General features: G+C 48.2%; 1 protein-coding gene across 1 annotated transcript in view; it reads left to right on the forward strand.

Annotated features, from left to right (window-relative positions):
- The first annotated feature begins 496 nt into the window (after positions 1-496).
- The window catches only part of LOC104832734 (exocyst complex component 1-like), a 28,441-nt gene continuing 8,783 nt past the window's right edge, over positions 497-20,154 (forward strand). Inside the window, exons 1-9 of the mRNA XM_010569081.1 lie at positions 497-620; positions 1,989-2,116; positions 6,216-6,375; positions 7,169-7,362; positions 11,779-12,006; positions 13,241-13,373; positions 14,539-14,648; positions 15,806-15,955; positions 16,251-16,344. Coding sequence (XP_010567383.1) covers positions 497-620; positions 1,989-2,116; positions 6,216-6,375; positions 7,169-7,362; positions 11,779-12,006; positions 13,241-13,373; positions 14,539-14,648; positions 15,806-15,955; positions 16,251-16,344 — 1,321 coding nt within the window. The remainder of the gene's footprint in view (positions 621-1,988; positions 2,117-6,215; positions 6,376-7,168; positions 7,363-11,778; positions 12,007-13,240; positions 13,374-14,538; positions 14,649-15,805; positions 15,956-16,250; positions 16,345-20,154) is intronic.

Here is a 20,154-nt window from a genome sequence, read left to right on the forward strand (position 1 = left end):
AGTTTGCACATTGCATTGTGTGACCCAGGAGGGTGATTTCTTCAGCAGGGCTGAAACGATGTGAACCAACAAAAATAATCAGGCAATGGGTTGCTTGTAGCTGTGAACTGGTTTCACCTGCCCATGGACATGGTCCTGTTGCTCTAGACACTATGCTGAGCTGGAACCAAAAAGGATGGGTTTTTGGAAGAAATTAGGGAAGTTTTATTGTGGCCTTATTGGGCTGGATGCACTGGCATGTCCTGCTGGGACTGGGTGGGAATTCAGACCAGCTGATTATAAAAGGCTTTTCTGGCCTCAAGTCTACAACAATTACTTAACACTTACACTGTCTGCAAGACAACAGAGATTAAATCAGTGTGGGGGTAATGTATTTTACGGGTGTGCCAGGATCTTATGTGCAGATCATCTCTCCAGCCTAACTGTGTTTCACAGACTGTGAGCATCCCCGGGAGGCACAGGCAGCTACCACTTGCTGTTGTGTTCGGGTATCACCATGGCTTCTCTTTGGACCTCACTGGAAAAAGATGTGTTCAACCCGCAGAAAAAGAGGCTGCTGGAAACCATTCGTGTCTGGAAGACAGGGAAGAAGAAGAAGATGTCCATTCTCTGTGTCGTGGGTAAGAACCCCGGGGGGCTGGGACACTGGTTGAGATGCAAACCCAGGAAGGTTTCTTGCAGCTCTAGTGAGAGAGTTTGGTCTCTGATGGCTCTTTTCCTAATTTGGGAGAAGAGATAGGACCGCTATTTGGAATGCTGTATTTTAAGATCAAATGAAAGAAATCTTAATTCAAAGGTAGGAGCTGTGCCATGTCAGTACAGTATGTGAAGAACTGGCAACAAAAGCATAATTTCCCTCTTGAATGTTGGATGATCTTTAGCTGGTTAGAGAGACCTGGGGTTTGCAGGATTGCTCAGACCAATGTAAGGGTGTTTTTTACCATTTGCATCAAATCTGTCATTAGAGATCAGCAACAAACCATTCTAACATGACACAGCATTACAGCGTCATTCTCTCTCTCCATAGTTTTGGTGAAAGTTTTAACAGTACCCAGACATTTCAGGAGTATGTAGTTATTTGATTAAGATCCAAAGGTGCAAGTGCTTTGGGAAATTTTCCATCTCCTTTGGTCTATGCTTTTCTAGTTGCTCCATCACTCCTGAGAAGTTGTTAGCATAGATTTTTTTGACACACTTACAGGGGAGAGACTTTCCTGCCCATGAGCTTCAGGACAGCATAGTCACGTACTAGAGGATTAATTTCTGACAGCCTTAGCTATAGTGTTTGACCTAAATGATATGCTTCAACTCCCTCTGTAGTCAGTGGAGGGCAGGAGGAATATCTCAAAGGGATGATGTAGCCACCCTATATGTAGCATCTAAAATACATGAGTTACCCCTGGAACTGTCCATGTCAGCTTTCTGGAGATATCTAGCTCACATGGGAGTTCTAAATTATAATAGCCAGAATCATGTACAGTGACCGCCTTCCAGATGAACCAAGAGGTGACTCTAGGCTAATTGGCACTGGAATTGATTTTTGATAGGATATGTTGGTGTGGGTATCAGTCAAACAATGCAGTGCTTTTGGACCCTGTTGTACGGCCAGCAATATGGGATGTAACGATCATAAATCTCACTGCACTAGGGCACCCTGTTCCTGTCACATTTGGATCTTGCTGAAATATTACTTGTGCCTTGTCTAGAGCACAATGGCCTGGTTTAAAACTCATTGAAATTATTGGGAATTCCTCCATAGACTTCAGAGTACTCTGGATTAGACCCCGGAGAGCACTTCCCATATGTAAATACTTAATGAAGGGAAAAGCCAGTAGAAACCCTGTAGCATCTCTCCATACAGCCACAATGCAAAATCAGTGTCTGTGTTTCCATCTGTACCTGTCCACTCACACTGAATTGTCGTGTACCAGGCTAACAGTAATATTGTGGGTTGTTTTGGTCTTTTTTCCCCTGTCTCTCATCCTCAGTGGACACCTTTAGGCCAATGCAGCCGTTTCTGGTGAAGGTCAAGGTGGACCGAGCAGAGCAGTACAAGATAGCCTACAGGTGGCCTTTAGCAGAGCTGAAGCTGGTAGATGGCAAGAGTCTCAACCAGGTAGGTTTGATTTTCCTTCTGTGGCAAAGGGCAGAACTGATCATGGGGGAGAGACATGAATATGAAGCTAGAGAGACACAGACCAGGATCCATGGGGTATTTGGGTCCTCTGGAGCTCAGCCCAAACGTTTAGATGGTGGGAAGAGCAGTGGGATCTGTGTGTGTGTGTATGAGATTTCTAATATAGGACTGAGCTAGCCCTGAATTATGCTAATTTTGAGGAAACGACCCCATTAAAAAAATTTATAAGCCCTCTGCCTTCCCTCAGAGCTGTTTGCTAGAGTGTGGTGAACCGACGTCCCTCCCTGGATGGTTCCTCCACCGTACATCAGTGCTTTTGGACTTGTCGTTTCCCTCATCTCTTCCAGGGAGATGCCTGTGCCCAGGATGCTGAGGCTGGAGTGATTTCCTCCCTCCTAAGTCATCTTTCTCTAAGTTAGGAAATGTCAGGTTGGCCAAGTACCTGACCAGGGTGAGCAGTGAGTGGGTGACCGCTGCATGGACATAGCTTCCATCAAAACCAGTGGGCAAACTTCCCTTATTCCTCAGGCAGAGGTCCTCCTGAAGCTCTTTGCAGCAGCCCTCTGAGGCTGGAGAGATGGGCTGCAAAGTGCTGCTCTTGTCAGGTCTCCAGCATTTGCAGAACACACTGTCAGGCCCATCTGTCGATCCATGTTGACAAAGCTTCTTGACAGACATTTGCATAGGGTATTTAAAGATTAAATGGAGGCATTTACTGAAAGAAGGATTATAGAGAGCTGGAGTCAGCGTGAGTCTGCGCTTTTAGGGTGACATTAAGGTTTTTGGGAAAGAAAACATGGACAAGATATTCCCTTTCCGCTGCTGGGGCTGGCAGAGTGTCATTAAAGTTGTTATAATTAGTTTTTTTATTAATGTGAATGTTCCAGGGGCTTTGGCAAGGTGCCTGGGTTTTCATAAGCATAGAAATAAATGAGAAAAAGAACAGCTTTCCAGTTCTACATCCAGGACAAATAAAGTACATCTGCACAACATGTCTGAAAGGAAAATCACAACTGCAGGTTTGCAGGGCATCTTGATCCTATGGGTAGAACTGAACTGATATCTCATTCTTACATTTTCCTGCACACAAGGAAATACATGCTTTCATCCTGCCTGAGCTTTCTTATAGCAGATGAGCCTGGCTCCACCAAGTCTTCTAAACTGCTTTGGCTCCTGAGGAGTTAGGATTAGAAGATACCTCCAGGATTTTCAGTCCTTTCCCCCTCACTTGCCATCCCAATGAGATAAAGTGATCATACTTTATCTTAGAGTATTGGTGTATTTTTGAGACCCCTCCTACTGGGAGGCAAACAGAGAACTTGGTTGTCCCGATGGCTAAAGCCTTCTTATGACTCCCAGCCTGTATTCCTGCCCACACCATCCCTGCTTGCGCATGTGCCATGGCTGTCCTTTAGGTTAGACAGCTCTTCTCCTTTGCAGATGTATTTTGAGGTTGCAGTCACCTCCCCTATTAACCTTCCTTCTGGCAGGCTAAGCAGACTGACCTCTTAGTCTCCTCTTCTGTATTGACTTCTCTCTTCCATTCATCAGGCCTGGAGCCCTCTTCCAGACTGAATTTGTCTTTCTTGAATGTGGGCAGCCAGAATTGTCCATATCATTCCTAAAATGGAATCTACTCTCCAGCTGAAGCTGCTGCAGAAAGTGCCCAGACAGAGGAGAGGCTGAAGCAGTAGGCTGCAGCCAGGAGTGTTGACATCTCTCAGGGTCCCACCATGGAGACCCCAGCACAAGGCAAGCTCCCCAGTGCAGCCCAGTGCTCAACCCAGTCCCTCCCTGTTGCATGGCCTGGCAAGTCCATGGAAATCCAAACAAGAGCTCTCCTCTGTCGCTTAGCAGATAGTATTGCCTACGGCCAAACCCCAGCTAGTGAGTCAATATTCAGTACACACAGCAAGGGCTTGGTCGTCAGGTCTGCTCTGGTGCGCTGGGAAGCTCTCTGTTCCCTGGCACCAGCAAAGTACTGACACTGCAAGTCCTGCAGTGCTTAAAGCTACAGCTCCCTTGACCAAAACAGTATTAATATTTATGAAGCGATTAACGGATGCCTCCCTGCTTTAATAGCTCCTCATAAGGCATGCTATAAACCACGCGCACTGTAAATTCCTCCCCCAGACATCGCTGCTCTGCGCTGTTGCAGGGGCTGCTACTGAGCCTGCAAAGCGATGCGGGGGTGTGATGTATTGCTTCAAGGTGTTTAGAAAGCAACCCTTAAAGCGTCGTAGGACTGTGTCAATCCCCGTACACTCTATGTCTGTTATGATGATTAGTATCAATAATTGTTAAGTGTGGCTTCTAAGTTCTCCAGAAGATGAGATCAGGCTGTGCTGCAGAGCTAAGGAGATGGTGCAGGAAGGAGTTTCTTTCTGTGGGATGTTCCTAGTTCAGCAACCTCCCTTATTCTCTCCACCTATACACCGCTTAGTGGCAAAAACTGTCTCCTGTGGCTGGAGTTCTCCCTCTGTGAGACTACATCATTTGGGCATAGAGAGACGTAGAGATATTGACACTTCTATGGATGAAAACAACGTGGAGAAATGCCAAGGGTGCTATTTTCCCAGTCCATGCTCCTTTTATCTCAGGTGACCTTCCCCTGCCAGGAAATGGGGCTGCTGGGAGATGCTGGGTGAAGCATGTGTGATACCACAGTGCTGCCGGCGGGACTTCAGGACTGAGCTTGTTTCTGGGTGTTCCCAGTTCTTGAGTGAAGAGAGGTTTGAGATTTCAGGTTGGATGAGGATTGCAGAGGGGAATATCTGCAGTGGGAGGCAGGGGGGATGCCGGGCTTACCCCGAATGCTTAACTCCAGTTGATTCGAGCTTTCTCATTCAGCACATCATTATGCTGCAGAGCTTATTGCCACAGGATGCTGTAGATGCCAACACTATGAATAAGTTCAAAAAACCATTAGAGGAAATCAGGAACAGTAGGTCCTTCAAGGGCTGTTAAACACAGTGCTGTGGATACAACCTCTGGCTCAGCGAGCTGCTAGATCACGGGCTGCTGGAGGCTGGCAGGGAATCCTGAAGGCAATATAACTCTGGACTTGCCCTTCGAATGCTTTTTCTCCCAAGCATCTGCCACTGGCCACTGTCAAAATTCATCAGCATTCATCCCCCAAAACCTGCAGTAAAAGGTGGGGGACTTATATGATCTGAAAAGAAATCAGCGTGCTGGATCAGGACACTGGGACTGGTTGATTGCTTGGTCTGACCCACTACGGGTGTCCTGGCATCCACTTCTAGGATCAGAATTGCTGTGCATCCTTTTAGTTTCAGTGCTTTTATCATGCCTATGATTGTTTGCCAAGTGCCATGAACATACTTCTCAAATCCTACCCAGTTGCTCTGGGATAGCAGCAGAAGACCAGGGAGAGATGTCTATAACTGCAGGAAAGAAACACAAAGAAGGATTTGCTGTTAACTAGAGGAATTGCCTGCTGCCAGCTTGGATATACAGAGCTTGTCAGGGAATTCATTGATTGAAAGACTTCAAAACAAACTTCTGACAACACTTACGCTGGGCATGGTACAGTCGGTGTCCATCACATCGGGTGTTGTGGGGATGTTGGGGGCAATAGCCCTTTTTAGCCCTTCATCAGCTCTGAGTCTGACTATACCTGTGCAGCTCCGCCAAAACCAGTCTAGTCATCGGCGTGATGTGGCCGGTAGCACTGGTCTCCCTGGGGTCACCTTCCCAGCATGTCCAGCCAGGATTTTTGCTAGGTGGTCTCAGGGAGCTGTCAGGATGACCCCCCCAGTTGAAGGGACTGAGCAGCCCGTGCAGACAGAGCTCTCCCTCCTCTAACATCTAAGCCCTGTGCTAGCCTCCATTCACAACGTGGCTTCCTGGGGCCAATGAACACACCAAAGCTTAAAACTGCAGCGTGGAGGTGTATCCCCCTCCCTCCTTCAACCAGGAGGTGTTTTTCCTCCAGGTGCACACGGGTGTTTTCACAACATCAGTGCCTGCCATTAAAATGTGCTGCAGACCTGTGCTGAGTGTGTGCGGTGTGGCGAGTGGCATCTAATTGATGTTGTAATTAACTGTTGACATCTAGGCAAGCCTGGATTTTGATCTGCAGTTCGATAAGGTTTACAAGTGGACCGCTAGCAGCTTTGAGGAGAAGAACACCTTTATCAGATGCTTGTGGAAGCTGAACCACCGATTCCTCACCAGCTCTATCACATTTGTGAACGTCCCCTCCTGTGCGGCGGAAGGTAATTAGTTTCCTTGTCACACTCAGAGTGGTTTGGGGTTTTTGCATCATCACTATCATCGCTTTAGGATCAGGAGGTGAATAAATTTCAAACAGTGAATGCAGATGATGGGAGAGGCTGAGGTGGGTACCAGTGAGAGGGAAGCAGGAGGTTCCATGTTTTGTGTATCTGGAGGCACAGCCATCTGATCTATCCACTGAGCCTTGCCATGGAGACACAGTCCTAGGCTGGGAAGAAAAACAGATGGACAGTTTGTCTTATCTCCAGACATGCTATCTGCACTCTGGGTTGGGGCAGGTGAACAGTAAAGTGTTGATAATGTCAGGCCAGGGGGAGACTGGCTGCCTGCCTGGTAACATTCCCCAGCAGTATATCAAGAAATACATATATATATGGATATAAAAATATATTTTACTCTACACCACATGACTATCAGAGTATTTGATTACAAGAAGCCTGTTCATCTCTGAAGTTTTTCTCAGCTTTGTATAACAAACATATGAACATGTGCTGGCACACACTCCTAGAGAGGGGAGCAAGGAAAAACACATCCGCAGCTCAAATTAAATTTCAAATGTCTGTTTTGTCCCTCTTACAAAGCTGACCCATTATCCCACGCACATCTTTCTTTGCTCCATGCCACGATCTTATTCTAACTGACCAGCAGACTTGAGACTACTGGACTCACATCGCTTGGACTCAATGGGACCCCTGGGGCTAATATTGGCAGGGCTAATAAAATGCCATAGCTAGAAGGCTTTGGCCATCTCCACAACTCCTCCTGCCCATGCAGGGAGACAAAGGCCCCATGAAGACAGGAAGGATGCTGCAGAGGCTGAGAGCCAGGAGGAGCTCAGTGCGTACCAGGAGATGACACCAAAGGAAGCCGCCGATGTGTTGAAGCTGATGGAGGAGTACAAGCCCCTTGTGAACAACTCTGTGGCTTTTGCGGAGCAGCTAAGCAACGATCTCCATGTGCTGGATGAGGTAAGGGGGCCAAGGGCTGTGACTCAACCGAAAAGAAGGTGCCTGGCATGTAGGGGCACCTCTGGGTATCGTCAGCTCATTCCTTTGCTGTGAGCACTTGATTTGAGAGAAACTCATCTCCGTGTTGTGCTACTTCAGCTCAAAAGGCATCTCGTGGGCAAGTTGGGAGAACACTGCTGCTCCCCTTCTGAGGGTCGGTGTTTGTCCCACTGGGTACTGTACCGGGGCCTCCTGCCCTTTGCAGGGGCTAAGCAGGTAACTGCAGCCCAGCAGCCAAATGTCTGTCTCTGCTGAGCTTAACCGCCCTTAGACATTGGCTTGGGTGGTGTCTCTCCAATGAACACGGTGACGGACCAGCTCGGGGCAGATGAAGCCCGCTGTCCTTTTGCAGAGGAGTAAAACAAAATAGTGGCACAGACTCAGCTGCAGGGAGGGATACGGAGCCCAGCTTCTTGTGGATTTGTAGCTGTGGGGGATTGTAATTTCTGGGGGCAGCGCAGGGATGGGTAAGGGTCTAACTGTGGGGCAAAGTGAAGTGGGGGGGCTCTGTGTCTGGCTGAGGGAGGTGGCTGAGACTGGGGAGCTCTAGGATCTCCTTCTCATTGCACAGATAGATGGTCTCTGTGTCCCAGGCAGTGTGAATTAGGACCATCACTTCTGCAGTCACCAGTGCAGAAGAAATTTGTCTTGGGGTGTTGCCTCTGGCCCTTAGTGCTAGGTCTACAAGCTGTGCCTCCAGCCAGGTCAGTGGTCAGCAGCGACCTTGAGCAATCCCACACCCGTAACCTCACCTGGAAATGACTTACAGGAACCTTCCCAAGGGGAAAACGCAGTGACGATGCCCACGCTGTGTGTCTTCCCCTCCCTGTCTGCACGGGGCCGGGTGTCCCATGGGTCTGGTTGGCCTGCCAGACACCTCCGGGCACTGAGAGCTCCCCAGGCTCCTGCCAAATCCACAGCCAGGTCTGCAGCTGACGGTGTGCCTGGTCCAGCATGGCCATCCACAAGCAGGACGTGCAGAAGCAGTGGGGCTGTGTCCTGCCGCGTTGCTGTGAGGGCTATCGCAGATACATAAAAAATTCCTGTTATTTCAGGTGTTTGTTTCTTTTTTTTTTAACTTGAGCACGACTGGATTAGTTACCTCAGGAAGGGGAGAACAGAAAAAAGCTGGGTAGGAAGGATAAAGGCTGCTGAGTAGGGATGGAAGTGCATGTAAAAAGTGGGGGGGTGATGAAGAGCAGAAAGGGTAGTCTGTCAGACAAGGATGCCTGGAAGAAAAGGAAAAGGCCAACAATGATCCCTACAGAAGGAAAAGCAGCAGCTAGGGAGAAAGAAAAGAGGAAAAAAATGAAACAGAGCTGGAAGGAGATAAAAAGTAAAAGATAAACTATAGTAGAAAGGGCCAATGCAGAAGGCACACATTATTTTCAGACTAGTGAGCTTTATTTGCTTTATTAGAGTTGCTGTATTTTATTGCATTTCTGCAGAGGATAACTTGTTTCTTTGAGTGCTGGAGCAAAATAATGAGATAGCTGCTTCGAGCATTTATCTTATGCTAATATATCTGGTACTAGGATTTTATGGGTAGGTAACTGAAGAATAAAGGGAAAAAAGTAAGCCAAAGGAAATATCCTAAAACATACGAGAAACCACAAACCCTAAATCCAACCTCCTTTAGCGCCAGTATTTGCTGTATTCCCGATTTGTATTTGTATGTGACTTACTACACTAGGAAACTTAGTAGTTAATCTGGAAGACGAAACTCCTGAGGTCTGCTCCCGCTTCCTCTTGGCAAGTCGTACAGGCACTTTGCGACTCTGTTTCCCAGCTGTAAAATACCCTATGAGAGTAACTAATAAATCTCTATTAAGTTCTTTGAGATGAAAGGTGCTGCCGAATACATTATTTTAATGCCCTTTAATTTATAAATGTCACTTACTGCTAATACAAATTAATTAATGAGATGTTTCTATTTCTAAGGTTTAATCTATGATATTAAGTGTTATTAATACCAGCAAGTTAGACTAGCACATGCATATATTTAAATGTTTTTCCCCACATCCCAGTAATAACACCTTGTCCTCCTCTTACAATACTAATCACCCTCTGCTAACCCGTCTCTTCTGGGGATCGTGAAACACTGCACCAACAGCAAGAAAGCGCTTAGCTGCTTCGGAGGGAAGGAAAGCACAGCCAGGGCACCCGGGAGGCAGCGAGCTTTGATTTTTACATTGGTATTCCTACGTCCTGCAGGATCCCAGCACCTGCCGAGACGCAGGCAGCTCCCGGCAGCTTTGTGCCACCTCCAGCAAAAGAGTTATTACGTTACCCGAGCGGCTATTCTCCGGAGAGCCCTTTCTGCCAGCAGTTGCCCCGCCAGTGTCACCGGTGATGCTTTGCTCCAGGCAAATCCCCGTGGGTCTGTTAAGCCCTAATAAGACAATCTGAAGGCGCAGCAGTGACAGGCTTGCGGGAGGTTTATGGCTGTAATTTAGGAACATTTAATAAAATGTGAAGCTCCAGGCAGAACCTGTGGCCACGGGCCAGGGTCCCTGGCGTGCAGCTGGAAAGCGGCAGTCCGGGAGCGGGGCCGTTTGCTCCCTCCCAGGTCCCTCACGCCGGCCCGCATTGCCTGGTTGGGCTCCAGGCAAAAGGAGAATTCGCTTAGCATCGTTGGTGCTTTCAGAGATGAGTATCTGCGTGCGTTAGCAAGCCCCGCTTCAAATCCGACTGCTGAGCCCACTGGCAAGTGAAACTCTGCCTGCCCTGCCACCACTGGGCTCCCCATGGGAAAGCGGCATTGCTTTGCAGTGGAGTAGTTTCATCTTGACCCTTTGATAGAGATGCTTTGCTGTGTTTGCTGTGGTATCAGGCTTTTCATTTCTACAGAATTCCTCTGACCTTCCTAGATCCTTTGTGCATCTGCCTACATCCGAAGCCATTCCCCACAGTCCTTTCTCCCACACTTTCCTAAAACAGCACCACATTTGTCACAGGAGAGTGTAATCCATGCTTTGCCAGAGAGACCAAAGCCGCCCGGTCCGGGTTTGCACTGCAGAGTGGCTCTCACACATTTCAGGAGCACCTCCGTGCATCTTGTCCGGCATGTAGCACCTCGAGAGCTGGAGCTGCCAGTTCATCTTTATCCTGATAGCAATGCAGGTGGAGCTTGAAGAAGAGAAAGTCCTTAACAGAAGGACTGTAGATGCCCAGCATCTACTGTGCTTCCAGACACGGTCCTAAATCAGAGCACAGGGTAGGTCCAAGCCACAATAACCTGATGTGGGTTGACAAGAATTTGCTTCTCTTCCTCCTATCATTTCCCACTGGTGAGCTGAGCGTGGGGCGTTCTGGGGGATGCAGATATTTCTGTTGTTCTTCCTCATTTAATGAAAAAGACAACAGATAATTGAAATATCAGAAAAGACAAACTTCTTTAAAAGCTTTATTAATGGAGAGAAAGATAGCAGTCTGGAAGCCTGACGCCTCCCAGGCCCATGTCTATTGATTGTTTTCTTTGATATCCCGCATGGTACACAGGCCCAGAAAATGATACAATTAACATTTGGAAGCAGTTAATCTCTAGCAGAGCTTGTCAGCAGTGATTAACATGCCGTTATATCTCTACCACCAGTCAAAACAAACGCCTGAGACCTCCCTGGGCAAATTGTGCCTTCAGTTTCCATATTAGAGACATATAGACGTGTATATCTCATGCATGATTTAATTGTTTATTAATTCCACTGCCAGAGCAGCTCAGCTGGGTAACACCCTGGCAGCAGTGGCGATGCCCAGAGCTGTGCTAAACATGCTGTGACAGGCACTTGGCATGGCCACGGTCTGCATAAATGCGTTAGAGCCAGACAGAATGGCCAGTGCCTCAAAGCTGGCATGTTTCCTTACAAATATTGTGGGATGGACACCCAGGTCCTCAGGGGGCTTCACCAGTTGTGGGGATCGAGAGTTGGAGACTCCATGCGGTGTCTGCTTGGGAATTCCCTCGTGCACAGAGGGAAAAGTGGGGCGCAGAAACCAGCAGGGCTTGGTGCCCTCTCTGAACCTACAAAGATTGTATTCTGCTTATGGCTGGATTTGCCTGGCGACTCCGCAGTAACCTCTTTGCTGTGGCAGAGGAAAGTCCTCTGAGCGTACGCCTTGCTCAGGGAAGGGTTTTGTTCTGCCCTGGCACTTTTGCAGATGGTTGCTGATGTAGAGTTAAGCCAAGTGCAAAGATAAGACATTGACCTTGTGCAGGTAGTGATGCAGGACAGAGACAATTATAACAGGATCTTGCACATTGTAAGGACAGAGTCTCTGCTTTGCCTTGGGAGGGTGAAGGTCAGGATATTTGACTCTGAGATGGTGGTGACCAGTCCCTGCTACAGTGCTGAAGCCCTCTGTTTCTCCACTTCACAGGCCAACCTTAGAGCCATTATCTCTTCTGAGAAGCAGGTGACACAGTTGATGAGCTCCATTGACGAGGCCCTGGCAGAGGTGGCCAGAGTGGAAGAGACCTTGCAGATCTATGATGAGTTACTGGGAAGCGTGAAGCAGCAGATGGACCACATCCACAGGGAAAACTCCTTGCTACATCGCATCGTTTCCAACAAGGCGAAGCTGGTGGATGAGATCCTCTTCCTCACGGTACGTGGATTTGCAAAGACATAAACCTTCAGCCTGTTGAATGTATTAGAAAAAACTTTCAGTGAGCCTCAAACACTCTGAAAACTATTATCTGTCTGCAAAGGCTACAGAGCTTCTCTGGCCTAGAAATGAGGGACTTCTTTGTTGTCTGGTTTGGGGGGTTTCTTGTGGGAAGCAATTGTCACTGAGGGTAGTTGCTTTCTTCCTCCCTTCACTTGGTAACTTTCAGTTTCTATCTTTGTACTAGGGAAAAACAGCTCTTATTAGTAGACAATAGCCATTTCAATAGCCAATAATCATTATGCAGGAATACGCAAGCACGGTACTTAACGAGCAGTTAGAGCCAGAGCATGCAACACCCACCCCTGGTCAAAGCTGAGTTCCCATCAGCACTGATAACCTCCCATGCAGAGAAACCACTGGGGACTTTGAGTGGGACCTGAGGCAAACTATACATCTGTCATGGGAAAAGCAATCTGGGGACTCTCTGTTGCCCTGGAGAGGAGCCCTGGAGAGGCTGTTTGTCCAGGGACCCTATTGCTTCTCTTCCCACTGATGGGAGTTTCTCCACTCTTTTGCTCTCCTTTGCTTTCTTTCCCCCCACACCCTTGAAGGTAACTTAACTGTTAAGTCAATGTCTGCCATCAGCTGTGGACTTTGTGCCCATCGGCCTGTCTCAGTGTCCATTGTGGAGTAAGGAGCTTTTCTCTGCAGTTCCTCATAGTGACAGAGACCCTGGCGCAGGGGACAGCACCGCCAGTGGAAAGACTCTTGATGACCTCTGGGAATATGGGAAAGCAAATTATTTACAAACATAACATACCACAGATGCAAGAACAGTGCTGCAATAGCACAGCTGATCCTCACTTCCACGGCTGATGGTGACCTCTACGCCATTGACCTTTTCATTTCTGAGTAACTCAAGCTGCAGTTTCCCTAGCTTTTTCTTTCTCCTCCCCACCATTTTGCTGCCAGTAGTGATCCCAGACGTGCCGGCCCTTTGGAAACTCATGCAGAGGTTTGCCAGGGCACCCTTGGCGACTGCTGCAGTTGCTACTGTGCAGACGTTTGTTTTTGGTGGGGATAGAGCGGCATGGTCTTCTTGATGGACGCATGCAGCCTGGCAGCTGAAGGTAGCACTCAACTATTTCAAGCCAGCAGACTTCTGGGTGGGATAAGAAGGGATGAAAAGGTGGCTGTGCTTTTACGCGTTCTCTTCTGGCTTTGTTTTTAGACCCACCTCAACCTCAGCAGGGAACACTGCAATGCCCTGAGCCAGGCAGATCTTTCCAGCCCCAGCAGAGTGAAAGCCTGCATTGCTGCAGCAGAGGCTTTATCTGGCTGCATGAACATCCAGATACAGCCTGGTGAGTAGAGAGCAGATTTATTTCTGCAGACAGGAGAGCCACCAGCTCATCCACAACCTGTGCTGCACACCCAGCGCCATTTCGTGCTGTCCAGCCTCTGCAGGTGTCCCTGGACCGCTGAAACTGGAGGGGACGTTCCCAGGAATTAGCTCACACGCTTGCTGGGCAGCCCTGCATGCTGCCTGGGCAAAGCAGAAAAGAAATAGAAGGCAGGCATGTATTTGGGAAGCTAAGCAGCAGCATTGACCTGGGGGGACCTGGGGTATAAGGTGCAGAGCTACAAATACTATTTCCCTGCAGTGCACCCAGAGTTGCAAGCTGGGGAAACAGGCTTGCAGGGTCGGCTTTCTTCTGGAGATATTGCTGAATCTTTCAAAGTCTTCGGCAGCTTCACCTAGAAGCACAGTCAAGCAGAGCTGGGAAAGCCAGTGTGACATTACCTCTGAACATCCATGGAGAGAAGTAGCTGGTGGGGGGAGGATTGGCTCCATTCCTAGAGAAATCCAATTCACGCTGCAAAGGGCCAAGCTGGGGCATCAACGCACCACAGGCAGGTCTGGAGGCACCCCCCTCTGGACCCAGGCACCAGCTGGTCCAGTTCACATTACAGTTGAGGCAAACTTATGGCAAGCATCTATACAATTCCTCTAAATACCTGGATGTAAGGCACCACTGTCTACCATCTGGGTACAACACCTCTTATAGTTCAAAAAGGAACTGGTGGAAAGACACATTTAGAAATTGTGGTCTCTTGGGGCAACCCAGTTATCTGTACTTGACCATGGAAAAACAATAATTTGTTGTAGCAGTGTCCACTGTGGGTGTTGCTGGAGACCTGCCGGTCTACAGGGACTTGATCCTGGCATGAAACCCCATGCTTTCCTTGTGAAGAGACTGGGCATTTGTCCTCGGCCATGGTCAGACTGATGGATGCTTTGAAATGTTTGGGTTTTTTATTTTTTACTTTAAACTCCCTCCCTGACTGTATTTGCTTGGTACCACAGCAAATCTTTCTCCCTTTGTTGGCTTTCAGGTGTTAGTATTTATCCCAGATCTTACTCCTTGAAGACCTGTCTTATTTGCCAGTGTGCTGAGCAATGCTGGTCTACAGCCATGACAGCTCGTGCTGCTCAATACCATGATACCTTCTTTTTTTTATCTCAAGGTTATCGGAAACTGCAGTCTGTGGCTGAGCAGCTGATCATGTTTGAAACACTGAAGCAGAACTTTGAAAACTCTTTCATCAGTCACATTACAAGCATCTTTGAGCTGCAGGTGGGCTTCGCTCTTCATGTGGCACCTCAAAATCCTGGGAGATTTGCATATTCTGGTAAAATAGTACCAGCAGTATAGGGGATGTCACCATAAAAGGATTCTCCAAAAGCGTCTCCCCAGAAAGGTCTTTTCACATACCTTCACCCTGCCATTGCCCCCCAGCCCCCTGGTTAGTTTTGCAGGCACACAGAAGAAATCCAGCACAATTCTTTGTCTATCAGGTTTCCTCCGGTGACAGTCATTAATCCTCTGGTCATGTTACAAAGTGCCTAGGCCTGAAGATTTTTGCTTTAGATTTTCTTGTTTTACTTTGGGCGTGGTGGTGGTTGTTCATCTGTTTGTGACATAAAATCCCAGGATAAAAGCCAATCCCTTGATCCTTTGATTAATGTTTTCAAGTGTTCCTCTTGCAGTTTACAAGGTACGGTGGACAGTGCGTCGGTGGGCAGAAATCTCAAAAGAAAATGTTACTCTTCTAGATTTCATTTCATGAAGAGAAAAGGAGTGACTCCCAAATCCTTAGCGTTATTTCCATAAATCTTTAGCATTTACTTTGAAGCATTGACTCTGGGAAGTGATGTGACTGGCAGGGAACTGGGAGGGAACTGTGGAATCTCCATCCTTGGAGATTTTCAGGCCTTGACTGGACACACCCCTGAGCAAGCTGCTCCACCTGGACCCACTCTGAACCTGCCGAGCTCCCATCCCACCTAAATGACTCTGAGTGGTGGGTGTGATGCCCCAGCGCTGTCAGACCCTGGCAGATGTGCTGCATCAACTGTGCAGCATCCTTCCTCTCCGTTGCATCCCACCTCCCCTGAGACATACCTGCCTCCCAGTGCTTGGAGGGACAATTTCCAGCATGCTCCTGAACAATGAGCTTTCCTCCTGTGTCTTCTCCACACCACTGTGCTTAGCTGGACTATCCCACATATTACTGATGGGCTGGCTCATTCCTCTGGGCTCAGAGTTGTTCCCAGGACATGGGATTAAAACTAGATTTCAAAGTGATCATGCATGCTCTGCTTCACCCTTTAAATTTGCTTCTGAAACGTGTTCAGAACTGGAAATTCAAGGGCGATTATGAAGCAATTATTTTACAGAGCTTTTCAAGGCTGTGTTTGATTTGACACTTTCTGCCATTTCTGTTGCTTTAGGGTAATGCTCAGGTCCCTGCTCTTGGTCAGGCCGTTGACAACTTATCTGCACCGAGCCATGGACTCCACCATGAGGAACTGGTGCCCTACACCCCGCTCATGGCCTGGCTGAGGAACGCCAACCCAGTTCTGTTCTGTGATCTCCCCAAGGTATGGCTGAAGTCCTGAACAAATATTGCAAACAATCCACCAGGAATAGATTAGTCAATCTGAATCTCCTCAATTCATGAGGAGAGCTTGGTTTCACCAAATCCATACCACCCACAAGCTTCCAGCATTTGGACCTTCTAGGAAAGTATATGGCCATCTTGGCCACATGGTGTTGGACCTCTGTGCTTGACAGAAAGCAGTCTGGGACTCGGTGGCAGACATTGTGTTGAAGGAAAAGGTCTGAAATACTAAAATTTGGTCTTTGCTTTCATCTGGCCATTTCTCTACTTTCCAGGTCTATGCCCAGAACCTCAGCAGACTTTATGACCGGGAAATCAAAGCCTTTTTTGAACAAGCCAAAACCTCTTTGTTAGGAAGAAGAAAAGGAAGTGAGTGTTTTGCAAATATGACCTTTGCGTTGCTGAGCAGTGATTCATTTGCAAGTAGGGAACACGGCAATCATCTTCTATCGCAGGTGTCTTCCCCAGGTTTTGTGCCATGAATTTACTTTCTCCTCCACTGACTGGGCGTGCAGTTGGCACGACTCTGCAGTGTTTGTAAGCCTTGGCTCCGTGTGTTATCCAGCTTTGTTTAGCTGCTTCTCAGGGCTGTAGCTTTTGTGCACCTTCCCTTTGCAGGACTCAGAAATAATGTGTGGGTGGCTGAGATCGTGTCCTGAGGAGCGGTAAGAGAGGGGGACGTGGGACTGTCTGGCTAATGCCTGGTCCATATTTCATGCAAGCAGAGCTGGTCGCAGACTCCTCAGACACTCTTTTCCATGTAAAGAGATGGCACCAAGCCTGTCCCTGAAGACACGAGTGTATTCATAGCAGTATTTGTGAGAGCAGAATGATTTCATAGTGAGCTGACTGTGGAGCTGTGTTGTCCCAAGGTGATCATTTCAACAGAAATCACTGCATCTGACTCAAAATATTCCAGTCAGGTGTTTCTGAAGATAAAAAGAGAAACTGATGTGTCTCCTCTGGAAGTTTTTGATTGCGCAGAAGTCACATTTTCCTTCAGCAAAACAAAGCACTGTAATGGAAAGTTCCATGCCAGCTTGGCCCAGCTTGAATGTCAAAAACCACTTCACATGGTGTGTTTAGTCTATCAGAGTGCTAGCCCGGCTTCTTCCAGCTCTGCACCTACTTCATCACTTGTGTCCAGACCCCAGAGCCAGAGGATGAAGCCTAGGGAAGGAAATGGGGCTGGTGGCTGAAGGATCCCAGCAAAGGGATCCTTTCTGCACTTGCTGTGCTGGCCCAACAGCAATGATCATACCAACAGCTCCCATCCAGCTGACCTAACTGCCCTGATATTTTTCCCATCCTTTTTCTTCTGGGGGGAAGTCAATGCCATTCTTGTGGGGTACAAGGGATGGTTAGGGAGCCTGGGTCATGGGCGTGTCAACAGAGCTACCCTGAAGCTCACCAGACTGCAGGATCAGACCATTGCATGTGATTTCCACTTCTGTAGCCCCCCAGGGACCTTTCCCTCAGTTTCAGAGTTGGCCATAAAGGGCAGGGCAAATATCTGGGTGTTTTGCTGTAATCTCCTCCCTGCTCTGTGGATCTGTGAAGAACCTGGTGAGTCTCAAGCAGGGCCAGAGAGAGCCTGTGCTAGCAGCAACTTGCTGAGCCGGGACAGGACAGTGCTTCTGCCGGCAGCATTTCCCATGCGGGGGGGGCAGAAGGAGCTTTCTCCGTATCCCAGGTTTTGTGCTGCCTGCTGGCCTGGCAGACCTCTGGGCTGGAGCACTCAGCACCGCTTTGTTCTGCATCACAGCAGCTGCAGCGACTCCCAGCTTGCGGAGGCGAAGGGGCACAGCACCGAGAAGCACGAGCGGACCCGTGTGCTGCGTCTGCTCACCCCCTTGCTGCGCTCCCAGTACTGCCCCAGTCAGTCCCAGTCAAGGGTGGGCCGACAGCAGCAGACTGCAATGCCCAGATGTGGGAGGCTGTGTCTGAAGAGAGGCACACAGGAGCAATCCTCAGGTCCTGGTTTTGGGTGTGCATTGCAGCCGTATGTCAACATCCTTCCAGCTCCTCCCTGCCCAGTACCAGTTCCCCGGGGAAAGACACTCAGCCACACATGCTAGGAAAACAGGGGACCCCAAGACCATGGGACCAAACCAGGATGGGAAATGCTAATGGTGCACATGTACCTGCAATGGAACACACAAGCCCTGAAAAGGAAGAAGGAAAATTTCACCTAAATAGTCTTTTGCCACTGGAAAGAAGGAGAGGGCAAACGGAAAAACACTTGGGCTTTTTCTCCCCGCTACTTGTCATTTTCAAAAATTTATCCCCTTTGAAGGAAGAAAGAGGCAGTAGAAGTTCAGATACTAACCCTTAATTAAAATGTTCCTTTTTGTAATTTTGCTAGAAATAGAGAAAGCGAACACCTCCAGGAAATATTTTTATAGTCACCACAAACTTATTTTTCCATGCCAGAATGATTTGCCAAACCAGGGAGCCAAGAGAGGGAAAAAATCTGTATCAAAATCTCTCCGCTAGTTCTAGCAGAAAAGTAGTGACATGAGAAAAAGGGTCAAAAGGTAAGTTGTGTAGGGAAAGTCAACAGGACATTACTACTCTCCTTGTAATTTAAAAACAAGGTAACAGGCAATTAAATCAAAGGGACATGCTGAAAAGTGGCGATAGGAAATTATTTGTGTAATGCCGTTAGCCTCCTGTACTTGTTGCTACAAGATGTCACTGATGCTGGAGGACTCAGGAAAGCCTATAGCAAGCAGATAACAGGAAAATAAAATGAGGCGGTAATAATAATCCCAGGATAATACTGAGATATGGACTTTCTGAAAAAAAGGATAGCATTTCGTAAGAACTGCAAAGGAAGATGCTTCTCCCATGGGGCTGTTACGACACACGTTGTCACCCTGAATGTCCTCCTCCCTCCTCGGAGGTGCCAGGGACCCAGCAGTGCCGGAGCGCTCGGTGCATCACTCGTCGGATCTGGGATACCCACCCTTCGAACGTTTTGGCAGTGCCCACTATTGCGATCTGGACACCTGTGTGCAAGCAGACAGCAATGGGCTCGTGATGACACCTCGTGAGGATGCATTGGCCCAGGCGGAGGGACCTGAGCAGAACAGAGCACCGTTCCTGCGCTTCCTTTCCAGCTCGTCAGAGATGCAGTGGCTGGGGAAAGCTCTCCCCAGGGCGGCTGTCGGAGCTGGCAAGAACATATCGGGACAGAACACGACTGGTTCACGTGACTTTTCACGGCTCGCTTGCTTTTGCTGTCCCCACGCTGCCACGCAGCCAGCACTGCATCTTGTCCTTCTGGATGTCCAGCACTGCCTGCCCTGCTTGGAAGAAAGGGTGCGTGCACCAGTAAAGCAGTCGTTGTAAAGAGATATTCCAGTCAGGACCAATTTGCTTCTAGCCTCCAGCAATTTTGTCTCACCCACATGGGGACCAGCTCATCTTGCAGCCCCTGCGCTCAGCACAGCTGAGAGGGGCATATGGTTTGCCTCCCCTGCCGCATCAGGTAAAACTAATAGTTAAAAAAAGATAATGTTCCTCTCGCACACCCCTCTTCTCCATGCCTGGACACAGCTTTTCCTGGGGAAAAGCGCTCTTTTTTGCTCAGAAATAGGAATTTCTGATAAGAAGTAATGAACGCACTGGCAAAAAGCAAGCCTGGGGAATTAGCAGCAGGGAAGCAAACTCTGATCTGTGGTTTATAAGATAATGTGATCAAGCACCTTTTCCTGAAGGAGGGTGATTGCTTTTATTTAAACAGAAGGAAATAACAAAGATTGTATATAGGATAAAGAGGCCCTTGTTCCTATTTGCAAAGTGATTGATGGGCTCTGAGCAAGGGACTTCAATTCTCCTGGGAGACAGAAAATAAAAACACCCAAATTTGAGTTTGTCTTCTCCCACAGCACAGCTGGGTCTGCTCAGAAAGCCATTAACATAGGGGACATTGCAGGGGCAGAGACAGCTATTAAAGAGGCCCTTTATGGAAACGGACTTGTTAAATAGAAAAATAGTGTAGGGCATGTGTTGCAGCTAGTCTGCCTGATCCCCTTTTGGTGAATGTTAAACCAGCGATTTCCTTTCAGTACTTTGTCTATCTTTAATGCCTATGTGAGTCCCATAAAATGGGGGTAATTAAAATCCCAGGAGAAAAATCCAGTGTCTGTGAAACCCATTGCAGTGATAGGAGGA

Source organism: Haliaeetus leucocephalus, unplaced genomic scaffold (genome assembly GCF_000737465.1).
Source record: "Haliaeetus leucocephalus isolate CR32 unplaced genomic scaffold, Haliaeetus_leucocephalus-4.0 Scaffold262, whole genome shotgun sequence".
NCBI classification, from domain to species: Eukaryota; Metazoa; Chordata; class Aves; order Accipitriformes; family Accipitridae; genus Haliaeetus; species Haliaeetus leucocephalus.